The following is a 20,632-nucleotide window of genomic DNA, read 5'->3' on the forward strand; positions in this document are numbered from 1 at the left end:
CTTGACCACAACAAAGCTACCGTTACATGGACGATAAAAGTTTGGTGGCAGATCTGGAGGCGTAAAATCAAACGTTTGCAGGACATAAGGAGCGATGCGATAAATCTTGCATCAGCGCCACATTAACTGTAACATAAGTGACTGGGGATTGTCAGGTATTTCAATTAATGAAGTACTTTTCTCCATAATTTAAGAGCGAACGTGTAGGGATGCAGCAAACTGATCCCAGGACACATACATAAGTAGACCTCTTTGTTGTCGTCTCACTTGTGTCACCTAGAGCATACACTTACTGCTCCGGCTCACGTGTGGCTATGAAATGTTCTCTGTCTGACCACTTCTCCTCCACAGATACATCATGAATGTGACGTTTGAGGGCAGGAATCTGTCGTTCAGTGAAGAAGGACATCAGATTTTCCCCAAACTGGTCATCCTTCTCCTTGACAAGGACAGGCAGTGGGACAGGGTAAATGGTTTCTTTCTTCCCTTCAGGTTTTTTTTCCTTTTGTTCCGTCCAGTTTTCGACTTATCACACGTGCACCCACTCGCGCAGGTCGGCAAATGGGAGCGAGGCTCTTTGACGATGCGCTACCATGTGTGGCCTCGCTTCGAGTTGTACTCAGCAGCGGAGCAGCAGGAGGACCACCTGTCCATCGTGACGCTGGAGGAGGCGCCGTTTGTCATCGTGGAGGACGTGGACCCGCTCAGTGGAACATGCATGAGAAACACCGTGCCTTGTCGCAAGCAGCTCAAGCTTACGTAAGTGTGCTGGGGTGGGCTGAGAAGGAAGGGGTCATGGAGAGAAAATACATTAGTTCTGTTGAATTCTGGCTAAACCACAGTGTTTGTTCTGGGGGAATACCAGGAGGTCCCCAACGTCCAGATGAAATCCCTCTAGAGAAACATCCCTAAAGACACAGACACCATAAAGCATGAACACACTTGCTTTCCTAACAGTAAAAGACCCACTGTTAAGTAAAACAGTAAAGTAAAACTGTCTAAATCATGAAGGATGTTTCACCAACCGTTGCAATATAAGGCTTCATAATAAAATACAGTTAGGCTTGAGTTTACTCATATATAGATGCATTTAAAACACATTTAAATAGCTTTTTTTTCTTATAACAAACTGGATTAATTTTTTTCATGATATACATTAATTTAATTTTTTTTTTTTTTGATCCGAGTAAGGCAGCGTTCACCTCCAACTCTTCTCTCTTCGATCTCGGCACTGTTTTAAATGATGATTTCTCTTCTCCCCCGTTGCTCTTCTTATGCATAGTGACCTTACCTGCAATGTCCAGGGGGCGTCCTACATCTTCTGGTCCAGTGGGTTTTTCATTTCTTTTTTTCATACCACCCTTCTCATCATGTCCCTCACTGGCTTGCTTTCTGACAGTGCTTGAGAGACATGAAAACAGCCTGTTGATCAGGGTCGGTAGATTTCAGCGAAGCAAGGTGGCCTCGAAGGAGTTGTCGGGGAAATATGTGCGGCCATGACTGTCCTTCAATCTAGTTCCGGTCAGTGATATGTACAGCACCAACCAGGCCTGTGGCCTGACCACAGACAAAAGCCGTCACTGAATGCTGGTGTTGGTGAGTGATGCGACGGTGCTCACCAGCCCTTAAAGATACATTTGCATATTAAACAAACGTGAATATAAATAATGACATTGACACTGATGGCCTTTTTCAACCTGGCACATCTGAGCCTGGAATGAAAATGAGGCAGAGAAAATACAGGAGACTTCCAAGGAGGTTGTACAGTTAATGGCTGTGTGCTTGGGACTTTGGAGCCCAGATGAGCTCATTGATTCAGTAATGCCAGGAGCAGGTGTGTCAGGCTCAAGGCCTGTGATCTGCCCCATGGCATAATTTCATAATGTCTATTATTAATGTCAAGAAGCTCAAAAAGGGAGTTGAAGTCCTGGTTGAAGAATGTTGAATTGGTTTGAAAATGCTGGAAAGTGCAAAGGACTCATAGTTTTATTTTTCCCCAAATTCCATTTTGTTATTAGAAGCAACTAAAATGTTTACAAAGTAAACTGAAATCAACTTAAATTTATTTAGGTGAGAATTTAAACAACACTTTTTTTTTTTCCATCAATCCTGTATCAAAGGGTTCATTGACAACAGTCCAAAGTAACTTGAGCAACTATGTGATCTACTCTTCCTTCTCAAGTCCCACAGTTCACCTGACAGACAGGCTACTAGAGAAGTCAAGACCAAACGTCTGCACTTGGTACAAGTTTGACAGTCATCATCAGGTGGCTCTGATCTAAGTCATTTTTCTTGAGATCCTTGAGAGAAGAACTTAATCCTTTGAAAACACCTGCACTTGAGGTGGTGTTGTGACTCGGAACGCTGCATGAGCGTCAGCTCCTGTCAGGTTTGGACACTGAAAATGTTACATGTACATGTAAATAATACTACTACTAATACTAGTGACCCCCACTCTGTCTAAACAGAGGACTTGTAGCTGAAAGGTACGTTTCATTCGTGGCTCACTGCTCCCAGTCTTAAGCCTAAGTACCGAGGTGGTTTGTAAGGTTTAGCTGTAATGTGACTGCTGACATTATGATCGCTAACATGTTACACTCCTGCCTCTCGGACAAATGTAAAAGTGCTACTTTGAAACCTGCTACACGCAACTCTGTAACTCATTGTATCACGCGAACATTATCGAACATTATATTATAAACCATCTTACCTACTTCTCGCTTTCGATACCCAGCAACCAGACGGGTGATTCAGGGATTTACATCAAGCGCTGCTGCAAGGGCTTCTGTATCGACATCCTCAAGAAGATCGCCAAGACGGTCAAGTTTTCTTACGACCTCTACCTGGTCACCAACGGAAAACACGGCAAGAAGGTCAACGGGACGTGGAACGGCATGGTGGGAGAGGTGAGCATAGCCCTCGCTCTTACCCGCATCAACTCATTTGAACCATGACTGCAGATTATTTATGGGAAAAACAAGCTCCACCTAGTTGAAGTCATCACTGCCTGTTGATCCCACCGCCTGCTTGTCTGAGGGCCAGATTGAACGCAAAATCAACTCTTGCCATCCAGGCTTTTGGTATTATTTAAAGACATTAGGGGGAATATATAATTTATTGCAGCTCAGGTGGCTTCTGCAATATGTATACTCTACATTTCCACCGACTTAATGCGCACATTAATGTCCTGAGCGGCCTGTGGCGTTGTGGTTAGAGCTGCAGCCTCCTAAATAAATGATCGTCTGACACTCTTTATGATGAATTTGGCACAAAATGTGCTTCGAGTAGATTAAAAAAATAATAATAATACATTTTATATATAGCATAGGAAGTTTTTCTTGACTAAATTAATTAATTAATTTATTTATTTATTCGTTATTTCCACACCTTCCTGGTCTACTTCCTTTAAATTTAAATCTCATTTTGAAAGTTCCCAGCGATTATTTGAGATTTGAGATGATTATTATGATTTTTTTTTTTTTTTTTTATCAATAACGGTGACATTAGGAAGTCAAAGAACCACTTTTTTATGTAAAACATACTGAAGGGATTAAATAACTAATATTTATATGATCGCATAATACTAACATTATGGAAAAAATGCTGAAGGAATTAAATAAGTAATATTTATATAATCACATAACACAAAGTTTGTTGTAGACGAAAACAGATCTTTTTTTTTTTGATGATAAATTCGTTTTTTTATTTTTGAGTAAAAAAACAATGGTTGCAACTCGTTTTGGTCATATTTAAAAATCAGAATGGCTGCAACATCAAGTTATCAAAATGGAATTTAAGGGTTTGATTCAAATTAATTTGAGTCAGAAGGAAGTTTTTCAATTCATTTGTCATCATGCCTTTAACTACCAGGCTTTCTTTTGATTTAAAAATTGCTTAAATAAGAGGTAAAATCTCTCTGCTGCATCTGGACTTTAGAAAACAGTGAGACACAATTTTGCTAAAGCAATGGTTAAAATATTTTTATCCTTGTAAAAATATAAAATTAAGATGCAGTTTACAGTTTTGAGTGAAGCCCAATATTGAAATAAACCTTTCTCAATCCTGAGGTTTGTTGCCTGGCTGTTTTTCTACTGTGTCAAAATCCTCACATCTGCTGTAGTTTGCAGTTACACTAGCACAACACTTTTGCACAACGGGATACCTCTGCATATTTGATGGACCTGGACTCCTTTTTATGGCATTTTCCAGAGTGTTTTGCATATTAGCCACTGAATCTTACTTGTCACATCCTGGATTTCCACTCAACATCACTTCTGATCGCAGGGTTAAACAGTTATTTCTGATTCAGATTTTCTTTTACGCGGTAAATTCCCTCAGTACAGTTAATCCGCTCTGAGCAGCTGCATGAATATTAAAGATGTTTTTATTTTAGCCTGGATGACACACTTTGGTGTGTCAGTTTTGTCATCGTGGTTATCTACAAGTTGCTTCATTATGGAGACAAAGAAAAGAGTTCCCCACTCCAGGTGTCGCGCGCTTTGTTTTATTGAAGACGCGCTTCTGCTGCATCTGCTCGCCTAAGCTTTGCTTTTATTAAGATGGCATGGAAGTCCTGTGGTCCACCTTTAATAATTGAACAGAAGCAGAAGAACTTTTAAGCGTTGTCATCTTAAATAACATTAGCTTTTTGTTCTGCCTTTTAAAATGGAATTTAAACTGGAGCGACGTTGCACCTGAACTGTGTGCAAAGCAAGGGGCCGTCCACAAATTCAGTTTACCAAAAAAGTTGAGTAGAAAATAATGGAACTCAAAAACAGGAATCATTGTAAAATAAAAGTACTTTAAAACAGAAAAAAACAAGAATTTATGGACGGGAAACAGAATGTGATTACAGGAAAATGTTGATATAAAAAATAAAACAGGATTATTTCATTCAAAAAGTTGTGATTAGTTGGATAGAAATGAGCAAATAACAACTGATAAAATTATGGCATTTGAATACTGTATGTGCACTATAATTGCTGTTGAAAAACAAACAAACAAACAAATAACATTGATGAAGAAAAGCTATAGAACTAAATACAATAAAAGGAACACCGCTCAAGCGACCAAGACCTAAATATAGGCGACAGAAATACAGTACATGAAAGCAGAGACTCATGAAAACTAAAAATATGTGAATAAAAAAGCATTACCCACAGGATGGTTTACAGGACACATGGTCAGTTCAGCAGTCACACACGGAACTCTTGAGGGCTGGGTGAGAACAGGTGAAGGGCCACTGTGGCCCTGAGCCACTCCACGCCAGCAGAACAGACTCTTCAGCACGATATTGTCCTCTGATCTCCCACCACCTCTGTTTGTTCCAGTGAACATCGCAGGACAGAAGCAGGACCTTTGTTGTTCCAGTCCTGTCTATTCTGCTAACTGCATTGAGTCACAGTTTGACAAGTCGACCGCACAAGTCAGACTCACATCCCAATGCAAAATTCAAATCGATTTTTCACACTCAGTTCGCTCCTGACTCTGATTTTCCTGTTGCATCAGAGGTTATAATAATATAGTGTCCGGATCTCTTCTCTTCCCTCTGTCTGTTTGTGAGACACTTGTTTCCCTCAAACTGGCCTGGAGGCCAGTCGAGCTGAGATCCAGTAAACCTATGCTTCAGATGGAGAGATGGAGCGAGAGAAGGAGCGAGTGGCGGAGAGAGGAAAAGCAGCCCGAGGCGGAGACCTACTTCTCTCCTGCGCACTTTACAAAACAACCTCATGTTCAGCTTAATTGATTACAGCGTGGAATAAGTGACTTCAGTGTTTTCATATGAATATAGATAAGATTTGCAGGATAGCGATGCAAATCCCGCAATTACTCGAAATACTGTGGTATCGTTCCTAAAATATGCACAAGGAGGCAACACGGAGAGATGGGCTGTTACATGAGCTCACGCTCTTAAGTGCTTAAGCAAGCGGCTAATGGCTTCATTGGAGTTGGGGGAAACAGAACATTAGCAGGATGAGGTGAGACGCCTTGACAAGGAGACAGGAAATACGCTCACTCTGCCATACCTATCCCTTATTATCACACTGTGTCCGCTCCAATTTATTCATGGCCTCAGGTCTCAGCGGCTCCTGGCTAAATATACCTGAGACCCAGGTCCACTCCTGGAGAGTCGGAGTTCACATTCTAGCAAAGCTATTTCCTTCATCTTCACACGGTCTCGCTTCGTTTCGTCTGTCAGCTTTTCACCAACAATGAGACGTCATATCTTCCCCGCTTTTCATCCAACCCTCAGGTGGTGCTGAAGAACGCTCACATGGCCGTCGGGTCGCTTACCATCAACGAGGAGAGGTCGGAGGTCATTGACTTCTCTGTGCCCTTCATCGAGACAGGAATCAGTGTCATGGTCTCCCGCAGCAATGGGACTGTCTCGCCATCTGCCTTTTTAGGTAAGCACAGGTTTATGATTTAAATGGTTTATTTCAATGGAAAATACACTCTGTTTTGAGTCACGTTTTGGCCTCCTATTTTTATGCATTATTTTTAATCTTTCTTACAGCTTCACTAGATCTGCAACCATTGACGAATTATGTTTGATGTGAGATTGAAATAAATATTCATTCATTCGTTCAAATGACAGACCCAGCTGTGTTTAAAACCGATCCATAAATCACTAGAAAACTTCACCAAAGCTGCCCATTTATGCCCAAAGTTTCTCTTTCTTTCAACCCGATGTGATTGTGCTACATTTGTTTTATGTCATTTCAAAACTTTTCTAGCATTTGAAATAGAATTGATAGTATTGAACTGAATGGGACGGCAGGTGGCAGTAGTGCTCTGGAACTTGCTTGACAATCTACCGCTGATGTAGACGTTGGTTGATGTGATTGTATTCGAATTATTTTTTATATTTTATCTTTTATTTGTATTGTACATGTACTTGTGTGACACACGTTTGCTGTCAGTCATACAGAAATGAACTTACACAGTATTAACAACGATTTTACGTAGGTTTTACAGTTGTTAATGCGGCTGCTTTGCTGTCATCACCGGCTTCTGAGTCAGATTTCACTCCATTCCAACTGGAATGTCAATATAGCATCCTTGAATCTAAAGGTTGTTTGTTTTACTGAAAGAGGATTTCCTCTCACGCCATTGTGACTGACGTCACCAGAGTACAGACCTCTCAAGATTTGACATGCATTTCTCCTTTTGGTTCAGTGTGATATTATGCCTGTTATTAGAGTTCATAAAAACATATACTGTGGTTTCCAAGCGAATCTGACCAGTCGAGGCAATCTGGTACACATCAGTACTTACTGAGGGGGGGAGGGGATTTTCTGAAGCTCCTTCAGCCTGGTTCCAGAACGTATATTGAGCAGGTTCTAGCACGAATGATCTCATGCTCATGTCCTCCTGCACCAAAGTGTGAGGAATCCATGTTTGATGTGAGCATTCATATGATCATCCTGAACCCCACCGAATCCCCTGCTGCATTATTAGTATCCTGAAAATTTTACTGAAATCTGTTCATCCGTTTTATTAGAAATGTTGCTAACAAATGGTTGATGGTAGCATAGCCTCCTTGGCAGAGATTCAAGAAACCTTTGCAATATCCGGGCTCAATTTTCCAAGTACACAGTGGTCCGGGACACTTTCTGTTATTGACATTTTTACTTTCATTTGTATGTAATTACTTACCGTCATGGATGTATGTATGGACCTGTACAAACAAGAAATCACGGAAGATTTGAGTTGTTATTTGAACAAATCCAGTCATTGCTAAGTCAAGATTGTTTGTGCCAAAATGAGAAATCCTAAATCATTTTGAGTCAAAACTGAAGCGAGATTCTGATAAATATAATTATGCTCTATGATGTTGAATTTGTTGAAGACAAGATCAAATCTGATCTGATAACCAATATCAATGATCTCAGCCAATGTTCCCTCTAAGCTGCGCACCGCTGATATGATGTCAGTGCGTGAAATATCTATACAGTGCAACAAAAATGAATCCTGAATTGAAAATAAATTACCACAATTTCCAGACTACGGGGCTTTGTGCCCTCAGGAGATAAAGCCTTTAGACCAATAAAATGAAGTGCTCACTGCGCTGTTCGACCATGTGTATCCTTCCCGGCCGGCAGTTTCCACCATTCCTCTGGTGCTGTGGTGCTTAAGATCCTCACCGTACATGCACAATGGAACGAACAGCACCTAGAACAACCAGCTATTTGAAGTGAACTATTGGCTGGTTGATATTTAAAAGTTGGCTTCGCTTGGGTCAGTCAAACTGTGTCAATTGGGCCGGCGGAGTTACACACAGCAGAGAGAGAGAGAAACAAGAGACAGAGAATCATCGCAGTGCTGGTTTCAGAGACTACACACTGGTCAGGTGAGGAAATGAACAGTGTAGTCAGTGAAAGAAACCTCTTCCTGGTTCAGTTTAGCCTGATCCACCCAGGCTCACTATTCCATGACAAGTGGTCACAGAGTACGGTGGCCTCAAGTAGACAAAATTAGTTCTCACAACAGATGGATTCATGAGCCTTATCAATCCGTTAGAGAAATATTTGTAGAAATTGCTTGACGTGCTTCGATATCCAGCACCCTCAATGGTCTAATGTGACTTCAGTGACGACAGTTAGTTTACCTATTGTATTGGAAGATTCTATATAGATATTAATTGAGACCTGTGAATATATCACATTACGATTCAGTTGAACAAATATGTAAAGAATCTAAACAATTCAAAGACAACTCAAAGGCTTTTATTCCACCTTTTTTTATTTTCAAATTACACATTTTCCATTCCTCAATGTGGATTATGCAAATTGTTAATTCCCATCCCTGTTTTAAATGATTATTAACTACAGCAGTCACCATAGCTGACAACGACTGATCACTCACAGCGGTCCAAGCGATCGCTCAGAGAAGGAGGGAACATTGATCACAACCACTGATTTTTGACATGCTACAACTCCCAACTCCATTTGGGTAGTTGGTTTTGAGATGATTTATTTATTATTTTTTGGATAGTCTTAGCCCACGTTCAACACACTGGGCTCCGTGCTCTTCCTTGCAACCTCTGTTCATACAGCTGAACTTGATGAAGTCATGGTTGCACATGCTGTCGAATTTAGACTCTGAGGAGGTGTTTAAAAACTTCTCACAAGTTTCTGCTCATCTTGGCTGCATTTAACAAGTGACTGATGAAATCTGACTTTAGACACACTTGAGATGCAACACAGGGAGTCATTGTTAAAAATGGAAGACAGGAATGTTGAATAATACCATGAAAAAAAAAAAAAAAAACGCTCACCTGAAAGTCAATGAATGTAACTAAGGTTAAAACTAAGAGAAATGAAAGGCTTGTATTGAACATCTCAAGTAAGTTTTCTGCTGTTCATGTGTCTCAACGTGTCGAGGTCCTGTGACCTCTGCTCGAATATTTGCTGAAATCCTCTCCTCTTTTTTTTCTTTAGCAACTCACCTTTTTCATAAAGCCAAGATGCTTTGGAGACTAAATGAATTTCCACACTGCTCACCTTCTCCTCCTCTCTCTGCTCTCCAGAGCCCTTCAGCGCCGATGTCTGGGTAATGATGTTTGTGATGTTGCTGATCGTGTCAGCAGTGGCCGTGTTTGTGTTCGAGTACTTCAGCCCGGTGGGGTACAACCGCTGTCTGGCCGACGGACGAGGTGAGCACGGCACACACGCACACAGAGACTTGTAAGTGACATCCTCAACCTTGGAGGGGACAAAGGACTTCACCCCATTTCACTTCCACACAGAAGCACTCCGTCACATTAGAGAGCTCTTGAACAAATGAAAAGGATCATCATCTTACATCTCATCCGAGCGATGAATCCCCTCCTTATAAGGAGGAAGTCCATCTGCCTTTTATAAATCCGAACCACCTCCTCCACTGTCTGTGTTAACAGAGGATGTCTCCATTGTGAACACGGTGAAGTTCACTTTTACAATTGACTGACTGAACATTTCCTTTGTGCTGAATCAAATTAGCTCCGAGGCACATTAAATCTGTTTCCCCATTAAAGTCTGTTTTTCACTTCAGGAGCTCTTGCTCGCAGACTCCCAGGATTGCAGTTTGTCACCGCAGCAGTCACTCGTGATAAAATCAAAAGTGTTATATTGCTGCTCCGTCTCCGACAACCGCTGCTTAGCTGTCAAGAACCAGAGGGAATAAATGCAGCAGGGTTAAGTTTGGCCTTTCTTTCTCAACTACAGGCATGTTTTTGTTCCACAGCAACAATGCTCATGTTTCAATAATTACCCACGCACGACTACTGAAAACCTTAAGGCAGCATGTCATATTCACATTATTCATACTTTTGTGTACTTAATAAGCTAACTGGACGTTCAAGTTCAAGTCTTGATCTTAATAATAATAATAATAATAATAATAATAATAATAATAATAATAATAATAAAAAACACAAAATCATGCTTAATGTTATAACTACTATATTATTTTATTTTATTTTTTAGAGAGAAAGAACAGCATCACTTCTTTACTAGGGTATGCTTGTCCTTCCCTTTAAAAAGAAGCTATTTCAGGAAATGATTCTTCTTTTTCTACTGCTAAAATCCCATAAAAAGTACAGGGTGTCCACTCCAATGGTGGCACACCACCATGGCCTAAATGAGATCCAATGTATATAAGCAAAATGGAAACATCAAAACAAATGAACGTATCACATCATGGATATGGACATGTTTGTGGGGGTTTGCAGCATGTTTTTAGAGGAAAAAAAACGGGAAAGAAACATCACAATGACTGAAGTCTGTTGTTCGCAGAACTTAAGTCGCGCATTCTCTCCTGACATATGAAGAGACAGATCACGTGAGGACTGTTTGAGGTTGGAGCGAGACTTCTCATGATGTAAAACTACCATTCTTCATTCTAAACAATTTAGTAAATGACAAAACTTTCCCCTTTACTTCCTTTTTTTCTCTATTTTTGACTCGGAAGGACCGCAAACGCATATAACACTTGCCAGGACAGTTCGCAGTGAATAAATAAAAATAATGATGACATTTAAAATGCAAATATGGTGCTGCGTTGAAATAACACATTTTGTTGCAACCACTGTTGAGAAGTTCTAGTCTTGGACTATGTTTTCCAGGGCGATATCTGAAAGATCTGTTTACTCCAGGTCACGGCTGTGTAGGTTCAGGATCTCTGAGTGCTTATGCATGAAGAGCGAGCTGTGTAGGAACCTTTCAGCGTCCAGTGGGAAGCGAGCTGGTTTAATCCTCGCTTTGTTACGTAGTTCATGAGCAAGACTGTCCTCTAATTGCTCTGGATGTCACCAGAGCTGCCACAATGGAAGTTCCCCATGCAGGGAGTAATAATGACTGCGTCCCTTTGCCAGGCCTCGCAGTGGTTTGACAAATGCATCATCTCTTGCCTCGTCATGAAGGAAAGAACGGTCCCACAGCGATCCATCTGTTCGACAACATGACAACTAAACAGGCGTTTGTTCAACAGTTACCTAGTCAGTGTGAGGTACTCTACCTCCTTCTATACGTGTCGGGTGATCTGTAGGTTCAGGCTGGATGTTCTCTGCTGCTGCTCCAGCTGTTGCATAATTATAGCCTGCTGAGCACACGCTCCCCTCCTCCCTCCTGTTTCTCCCTCAGAGTTACAGTAGATGCTGTTTTCATCCTGCTACCTTGTCAAGCTGCCATGGCAGTAGGTGGAAGCCAGTTAGATTGCTGCCACCGTCTCGATGCGTGGACCGTACAACGTATAATCAATCCCATTCTGATAGACGGGAACTTTATCAGTCTCTTGCATCTGTTGAGTTCATTTTTCCATGACAGCTGTGACTTTCATTTTCATCTGCTCTGCATCAGATTCCCGTCACGATTACGTGTTTCTGTGTTTGTTTAAAGCAGTGCTTAATCTTTTCTCAGGAAGAAGTAAACGTTTGTATGTTGCCAGGTCACAAGTTCACAAGTTCCTCCCCCCAAGGCATCGGAATAGTTTTATTCAAATGTTTTTCAAGTGCAAAGAGTCTTAGTGGGTTCCTGTATCTGTCAGAGTTAGATATAACATCCTCAAAACAGCCTTTGTTTTGAGGATGTGGTGTCTTGGTTGACTTCTCTGTCAATAAAAAGCAGCCCCATCACTGTTTTCAAATCCTATTTTGCCGTCAAAATGAGCCACACTCTTCAACTGTGGTTAAATTTAGCTCGTCTGTGATCAGACAATGAAGTTCTAATTAGGAAATGTATTCACAAATAAATAGCTCACCTTTGCCTGCTGTGGCTGATGTGACTGAAAGTAATGATGAATCAGCGCGTCTTCTGCATCAAATTCAAATACGTTTGTTCCTTATTAAAGGCTCGATATCTTTAAACTCCCATCCACGGAGCACAATGTCTTCCATCGTCCTTTCCTTGTCCATTTCTATCGCATCATTTATGCGACTGAATCACCCAAAGTTCAGCTGGACCACTTGTGTTTTGTGTTCTTGGTGGAGGCAGTCAGTCATGTGGAGTTGAGGAATAATACATAAAGGGCCATAAAAACTGCTAAACACTACCAGCACTGTATGACAACATAAAGGCCAAAGTTACTTCTGAAAGCTCTGTCAACATTACCCAACATTTGCAGGGCAGTAGGGAGGCTGGTGCTCAAGCCATCGCAAGACATTATTATTGTGGATAATATTTTTGAAATAAATAAGAATGAAGAAAAAAATGGGGCATTTTATCACACTGGGAAAAGATGGAAAAGGGCTGGTACTACTACCCCTGTTTTTTGACCATACCTCCCTGAAATAGTTTTACAACTCGACTCCTGGATGCGACCAAAAGATCAAATATGTCAGAGCGCGCACCTAGGGAGCTAGAAGTTATCCATGAGAGACTCAGACTAGAACCCACAGTAAGAGGTGGCCCTGCATCAGTTTTCCAGATATGTTGAAGAAGTGTGAAATCTGGGGTTGGATATTAAGTGACATAAGCAGTGGCTTATTGACCGTCCCTCAGAAGACTTGGATGTTTTGATTTGTTGGGAGGATCATCGCCACATGAGGTCCTGACTTCGCTTGGGGCCTGTTGTGCCATTTCCTTCCAAAGACCCTTCTCTTCAAACTGCTTCACAACTGTTGTCTTAAAATGCCCTTTTCAGCTTCTATAAAGCAAATACACTGCCAGCAACCCTTTGTTCCTCCATTCACTTTCAGCAGCATTGCATTTACGCTTGAACAAATTGGAGACAATTTGACTGTATTCACATTCAGACAGAATAAGACAAACAAAAAACGAACACACAAAACCCAGCGGAGCCTTCTTTTGTCTGGATGTTAACATATTGTGCCGTATCAGGAGCTTGTGTGAGCACATTTGGGACCAGAGTGCCGGTAAAATTACATAATGACAGTAAAGATGGTTCCAGGGAAATGTGCAGTACAAATGTTTCTCTGGCATACACTCTAAATCCAGATGAGGAGGTCCCACTCTGCTGTTTTTCTTGATTTACTTTCTCCATGGTGAGAGGTTGCACATAAACATATTGGAGTACAGCAGGTCTTTTCTCTCTTTAATAAGTTCTCTAGATAGACAGTGAAAATCTGTATTCTCTCTCTTGAAATGCATTCCATTTAGATTCTTCAGGTTCAGCGTTGATTCAATTTGATTCCAATTCAAAGACTTTGAGATCAATTCAGTAAAAAAAAAACCACAGATGATGAGAGTGCCTTGTGAAATACTTATTCCTGTGCTCAAGTGAACATATGTGGCACAACACCTCACATATTGAGTCATAAAAATGAGCATTGTGCTCATGTAGAGAGACCATTCGGATCCAAGCGTGTGGTGTCAGCGGGAAGATCACGCCACAGTCAACCTTTCCTCTTCATGTGTTCTAAGTTGCAAGGTCCTCAATACATTGATTAGAAATGAGTCACAGTTCATGACACCTTAATATCTGCGAGTCTGTCAGCGGCAGCCTCAGACAGTTTGTCTGACTCTGAGCTCCGCTGAATAAACTGACTCCACTGACTCTGAGCTCCACTGAATAAAAACAGTGATAATGGAAGTTCAGGTCATAACAACGTGAGTAACCACCTTCCATTTGATCATGAGATCTATGGGTTGATAAAGTGAAGTTTGCATCTGAAAACTCATCAGCTTGGTCTAGTAAATCTACTCTCACCACCTCAGTAATCATTATTGAACATTTCGTGCATTAAAAACAAGTGTTAAAAACAAATGTTACACTGAGTGATGCCGTCACATGCCACCATTCGGCTTCGGTGACTCTTCGCCACCAAAACAGAATGCTGCCTTTTTAATACTATTCTGCAGACAAATGTTCACTGCAACATACTCAATCCTAAGGGGGGAAGGAATCTCAAAATGAAGGAAGCTACTTTTCTTCGTCTTGCTCCTCAACTTAACTCTGAGATTTAGGACAGTCATTACACTCTGCAGGAATTGGACTGCACCCTAAGTCTCTAACAGAATGTAGGATAACAGTAAAGGTTAACTTCAAGCTGAAAGTGGGCGCTGGGGCTCAGCCAAGTAGCAACGTCATCCTGGCATGGCATTATCTAGCTACAGCCAGATCAGTGGTGGTGTTATAGATCCGAATCACTACTGGATCTGCGTTGGAACGGAAGTCTTTTTAAGTGCCTCCCACCAAGCCGTGCTCAAATGAATGCAGATAGATGAAGACGGATTCTGTCTTTCAGAACCTGGAGGTCCGTCCTTCACCATCGGAAAAGCCGTCTGGCTGCTGTGGGGTCTGGTGTTCAACAACTCTGTTCCAGTTCAGAATCCCAAGGGCACCACCAGTAAGATCATGGTGTCAGTGTGGGCCTTCTTCGCTGTCATCTTCCTCGCCTCCTACACTGCTAACCTGGCTGCCTTCATGATCCAGGAGGAGTATGTAGACCAGGTGTCGGGCCTGTCTGACAAAAAGGTAGGAATTCCAGGCCGGGTGTGCGGGACCTGCTAAATAAAAAGTGTTGAGGATCTGTTCCCGACTGTGTCCTGAGGGTTGCATTATTAATATTCTTATTGAAGGTGGCTGGCGTTTAGTCTTTCTGCTACAGTAAAGTGTCTGAATGTAGTGATCACACCCAGAGCTTTTAGTCAAGTTTGAGCCTGCGAAAGAGTGGTTTTGTGCTCAGCAGCGCATTAAAGGCTATTTGGTGCGACTCAGTGCCTTTTCCAAGCTAACAAGCACTCTTCTGTCATTTTCTCACTACGATTCCTCCCCTCTTCCCCCCCCAAAAAATAACAGTTCCAGAAGCCTAATGAATTCTCGCCGCCATTCCGCTTTGGCACGGTGCCCAATGGCAGCACGGAGCGCAACATCCGCAACAACTACCGGGACATGCATGCCTACATGACCAGCTTCCACCAGAAGAACGTAGATGAGGCGCTGTACAGTCTGAAGACCGGGTGAGCAGAGAGACGGGGGATGTGTGGAAGAGATGAAAGGATCTCCACAGGGAGAAATGAGAGGGTGTTATGGAGCTGTGAGGTCCTCTGATGCAATACACAGAGAAGATGATGAAGGAATAAGAGGAGAGAGACAGGAAAAGAGAGAACATTCTGGGCAATGTGGGTGGGCAGTCAGTGGATCGGCTTCTTATTGGCACCCAGAATAGCAGCGGAGCCTGCTGTTGCAGCAAAAGCTAATATCCATCCCACTTCCTTCTACAAGAAAATCTCTTTCTCTGCTTCCGTCAGCTGTTGTCACAACGTCAACTCTTGGTAAAAGTGAATGAGGAGTCAGGACCACGGCGCCTTAGGTCGGCGTCTGCCGCCCAGTTGACATGTGTCATGTTCATTTGTCTATTTAATCACTGCTGTTGACATTGATAAGAGGGAACAGATCCACTTACGCACGGACTCATGGTGTCGGATCAATTAAACTCTGATCAGAACCGACACTCTCAATAAGGCCCTTCGTCACAGTGCCATGTTGTTGTCCTCTGGTACGAAACAGACCATAAAGGTTCCATTCCATTCATAAATATCATATGAACACGATTTCTTAACTGACCACAAAACAGATACAGCTGAGAGACATGGTCAAATAGAAGAGCTAATATGCTAACGCTAATAAGACTCGGCCATTGTCTAAAGCAGTTCACCAGTGGGACACAGCACCAGCTCCTTTGCTAAAGTCACTCCAGCATTTGTTCATACAAGCAGCTCCTTCCATAACTGGCTTCCAATATCCGCAGCAAACTGGATGCGTTCATCTATGACGCCGCCGTGCTCAACTACATGGCGGGCAGAGATGAGGGATGTAAACTTGTCACCATCGGCAGCGGCAAAGTCTTCGCCTCCACCGGCTACGGCATCGCCATCCAGAAGGACTCTGGCTGGAAGCGAGCTGTGGACCTGGCTATCCTCATGTTGTTTGGAGACGGTGAGTCCTGATGCTGTTGACACTGTTCCCCTGACATCGTGAGATGACCGGCGGAAATATTTAAACAACTGTGATGTACCGGTCATGTGGTTACCGATATGCATGTGTGGTGGGATGTTCAATTTCCGAGCCTTTAGAAACATACTGCATCTGTCTGGATAATAAGTGTGGTAAAAATGAGCTGAGAAAAACAGAAATACATTTTCAGGGCTGGTTGGAAATTATTTTTTGGGCTTGGGTTCAAAACCAGATGTTTTGACGTCCGGAAACACAACGCACATTTGAATCATGCATAAGTCTATATGATAAAATGGGGGCTTTACTAACATTTTGAAGGTTTTTTTTTATTCATCCATCGCCGCTGCTGCTGGCCTTTTTCCCATGCGTTTGTCATCAGAGTTTTGTTACTCTGCTGCCACCTGTGGACTGATGGAGTGAAACTGATAGTATTCGACTGCTTGCTTTAGCTTGGAAGCTAAATATTTTGTGATTAAACATATTGAGACATATTGAGATTATTCAGTTTCCATTATTCAGTTTCTATTCCATTTTTCTGGGGCTTTCTCAGACACACTAAACAACAGTGTTGTGAGTCTTCATCTTTTTTTTTTTTAATATCTTCAATCTGTGACTTGAGTGAAGCAGATTTTTAAACCTTGAAACTAATAGCACAAACACTGTCTTCAGCCTGGACGTGTCTTCTCTAAATTCCTCTATCATATATGACGCCGCTATCCAATCAATTATTTCAGCATGATATGATACGGCTGGACTCAGTGGCCTCCCAGCCACCGATATGAGTCATCGCAGTTTAGCGGTCCGTCCATGGTTACTGTACTGGTGACAAGACTAGCCGAGGGCCGGCGTCTTAATCCGAGATAAAATAAAAGCACTTTCACTTCACACCCCCAGATTTCTGTTTTCATTTTCCGTCTTTTTCTCCGCAGTCCGAGCCACACTGCCTCAGATGACACCACTCGAATCAGTTCATTTCACACTATTCCATCTGGAGTAACAAATGGCCTTTCATTTCTCTTCACACATATTTCTGCAGCGGAACGCCACACGGCTCGTAGACTTCCAAGTGTAAAATCAGTGTTAGTCTCTGTAATGTAGTAACGATTATTGAAGAAGAGTCCTCCATCATCAGAAGGCGGCGCCTCCCGCTGCTTGTTATGGTGAAGGCCACAGAGCCTGCTGATAGATCACAGCAGTCAGGAGCACTGCTGCTGCAGACAGCAGACCTCAGAGCAAGGACAGATTCTGAAGCTGCAGAGATGCCTCTTTGTACACTGCAGGAGGGACAGGTCATTGTGTGTCGCTCCAAAAACCTAATGTGACACTACGTTAAATATTTTTTTAATATACTGTATCAGTCTACTGGGCCCTACTGGGTCTTAACCTCTAGAGGGCCACAAGGAGTGGCATAGTGGCAGTAAGCAGACCAGCAAAGATTGAGGTGCAGTGGTCTAGACGTGAGAGGACCAGAGCCTGGAACACACCTTTAGCTTTCGCTTGCAAATATGTCTGCACTTGGGAACCAAGAAGAGAAGTGAGCATCACAAACTGACCCAAAATGAGACGTGTTTGTTAGCATGAACATCGTCGACATGTTGTCCTTCAGTCCAAAACATTAAGGCAGGCCCACTCACACCTCTTTAGTTTGACTGGCTGTACATGTGTTTCCTTAGATGGATCCCGCAGGCCAGCATATTCCCAGCTCCATTACGAATTTACCTGTGACAGACATCAAATGTTAACATGTATCTAGGTGGGGATCCCTGTTTAACACCTCCGCTGTTGCCTTTACAGTGTAGTGCTTATGAAAAGAAAATAATGCTTAGTGTGGACGATGCTACACGTCTGACCTCCCTGGTCAGTAGAAAGTACCATGAGCTCAGTAAGAAGTTTGTTGAGACCGCTTATGAAAGCAGCATCAACTAGAAAAGTACTCGGAGAGCAAAGACCCCTCCCTCGACAGCCTTGACAAGAACTGCTCCCTACCTTGTCTGAAAAAGAAGAGTCATTTCACAACATCCGTATCAGAGTTGACGTTGACAACACAAGTCTTTCATTAGCTGCCACGACGCTACAGATATCTCAGAGCACTCTGGCACGCATGTCCTTCCCACTCGCCGTCTGCACAATGTAGCCCAGATTAAAACTGAGAGAACACAGTCTGTGACGTTACGAAGGCAACAAAGTCCAACACCGTTTGCCTTAGTAGAGCATATGGCTCCATATACAGAACCAACATCAACAGTGAAGTCACAATTTAAGCTCACGATCATCACAACCTTCACGCGTCCGAACCCCAACCACTCTGCAAACATCACGCAATGCGGGAGTGGAAACATTTGACGGCATTGATAAGTCAACACGCAATTCGGACAGCTAACTTTAGCATTGCAGAGGGAGCAAAAGCCCCCTTGATGGCTATATGTGACGTCTTAGCAGTGGGAAGCTGTTGGTTAACATGCATGACTAAAGGATTTTCTGCAGGTATTTGTCTGTGTTATTAACTGAAATTATAGTATTCGTAAGTAATAGTTGAATTGAAGTGCCATTGGAAAACACGTGGCAGTAGAGGTTCAGAACAAAGAAGCTAGTGCTATTCTTCCAGTAGCATCAGTGACAAATGCTTTAAAGGTTTTTGGATCTATACCAAGGGTGTGGTGGTCCTCAAAGGGTCGGGGTGGTGCGAGTTTTTGATCCGACAGATCAAGCACACACTGTTGGGCCAATGAGGTGTCAGCTGAAACAAGCAACACCAGACTGACAGTCAAATGATTACAGTGTTCAGAGACCAGATCGAAGCTGTATGTGCTTGTTGGGTTGGAACAAAAACCTGCACCACCCCTTGACCTTTGAGGACCAGTTTGCCCACCCCTGATTTAGATGATGGTCCAGATCACCACCAAAGTGACATCGACTAATCTATCCTATTGTCTCTAACGTCTCTCTGAAGCCCCATTTCTTGTGCCTCAAAACTTACGCCATGCATGTTCTGGGTGAAGATGCAAGGATTAGTCTGGCTAGTCGCCAAAGTGAGAGAATAATATTAAAACTGCATTCATCTTTTAGTCCCGCAAGTAAGAGAAAGTGCAGAGAGCAGCACATTTTTCCTGGTTAGAATATGGCTTTTGTGTGTCTGACATCAGCTGCTAAGTTCAACAGTGCACAGGCAATATCATAAACATCATGAATATTTAACCAAAAAAAGAGTTGTGTTACGCACAGTAGACAGGATTTTCAGGGGTTTTTGATCCGTGCCTCAGTTGCTGTTGTGGGTAGTGACCGAATGATGACAGGCTCTGTGGTGTCACTCCGAGAGATATCGAGTGAGTCTCAGCTGGTTCAACAGCTTAGCTTCCCTCCTGCCAAAAATCTCAGGAGCAGCAAGTAAAATAGAAAACAAGCCTCTGCATGTTTTCCAGTCCTCTTTGCTTTGTAAACTCTGTAGACTTTCTGCGGCTCTCCTGAGGAAACGCTGAGGTGGAGAGATATTATAGTCTCCTCAACGGGTCCAAGGATGCATGTCTGAGCGCATCAGATCTTAGTGTGGAGAAGAGCACAACCCGCAGACATTTTTAATAGGCTTCCTGGTGTGCATGTGGTGCCTGTGGGCTCAGATGTGTCACGTCGCTCATGGTTTGCTTGACAAAATACCTTGATTCATGCGCCCAGATTTGGATTTTTTTTAACGTGATCATTGGTGTTCGCCGTGCCCCTCAACTGCATCTATGTTTGCATTATTGCTGTTCATATCCCCTGAAAACTGAAGTCAATTCTTTCCTAAAGTTGTTTGCCAGCAACTTCCACTTGGCCTCATTTTTAGAATCAATAACTGCATTCAGACGAAGATGATATTTTTTCTGGTTCAATACAGACTTAACGTCTTTGCATTTCCCATCGTTGCTGTGCGAGTTTTCAGTGGAATATTTGAGTCTTCCATCAGCTCATCACTGAAGACAGAGAGAAATTTCTAATCCTAATGGAACCTATGGAAGGACAAAGGGGTTTTGCACTTTGTTTATGGTTTCCAACCACTGACCGCTTCTGTTCAGTTCTTGGAGCGCCATGCTGCTCAGTTGACAGCTGTGGAGGCGGAGCCATATTGTAGCTATCAACCACTGTGATTTGCTGACTGGAGTGAAAAGCATCATGGGAACTGTTTAGGTCACCGTAACTGAGTTTATTTTTGAGAGTGATGCGACCAGTGCTGAGCAGCAGTGGTCGGATATGCAGTATT

General features: G+C 42.5%; 1 protein-coding gene across 5 annotated transcripts in view; it reads left to right on the forward strand.

Moving 5' to 3' along the window:
* Positions 1–20,632, forward strand: part of LOC128753744 (glutamate receptor ionotropic, NMDA 2B-like) — a 109,095-nt gene that overhangs the window by 75,966 nt on the left and 12,497 nt on the right. For all 5 annotated transcript variants that reach the window (XM_053855783.1, XM_053855780.1, XM_053855779.1 and 2 more), the window contains 8 exons: positions 352–466; positions 554–759; positions 2,735–2,906; positions 6,254–6,407; positions 9,533–9,658; positions 14,687–14,916; positions 15,241–15,401; positions 16,193–16,380. In XM_053855783.1, the coding sequence (XP_053711758.1) occupies positions 352–466; positions 554–759; positions 2,735–2,906; positions 6,254–6,407; positions 9,533–9,658; positions 14,687–14,916; positions 15,241–15,401; positions 16,193–16,380 (1,352 nt within the window). The remainder of the gene's footprint in view (positions 1–351; positions 467–553; positions 760–2,734; positions 2,907–6,253; positions 6,408–9,532; positions 9,659–14,686; positions 14,917–15,240; positions 15,402–16,192; positions 16,381–20,632) is intronic.

The sequence above is a fragment of the Synchiropus splendidus genome, chromosome 2, assembly GCF_027744825.2.
Source record: "Synchiropus splendidus isolate RoL2022-P1 chromosome 2, RoL_Sspl_1.0, whole genome shotgun sequence".
In the NCBI taxonomy this organism is placed as follows: domain Eukaryota; kingdom Metazoa; phylum Chordata; class Actinopteri; order Syngnathiformes; family Callionymidae; genus Synchiropus; species Synchiropus splendidus.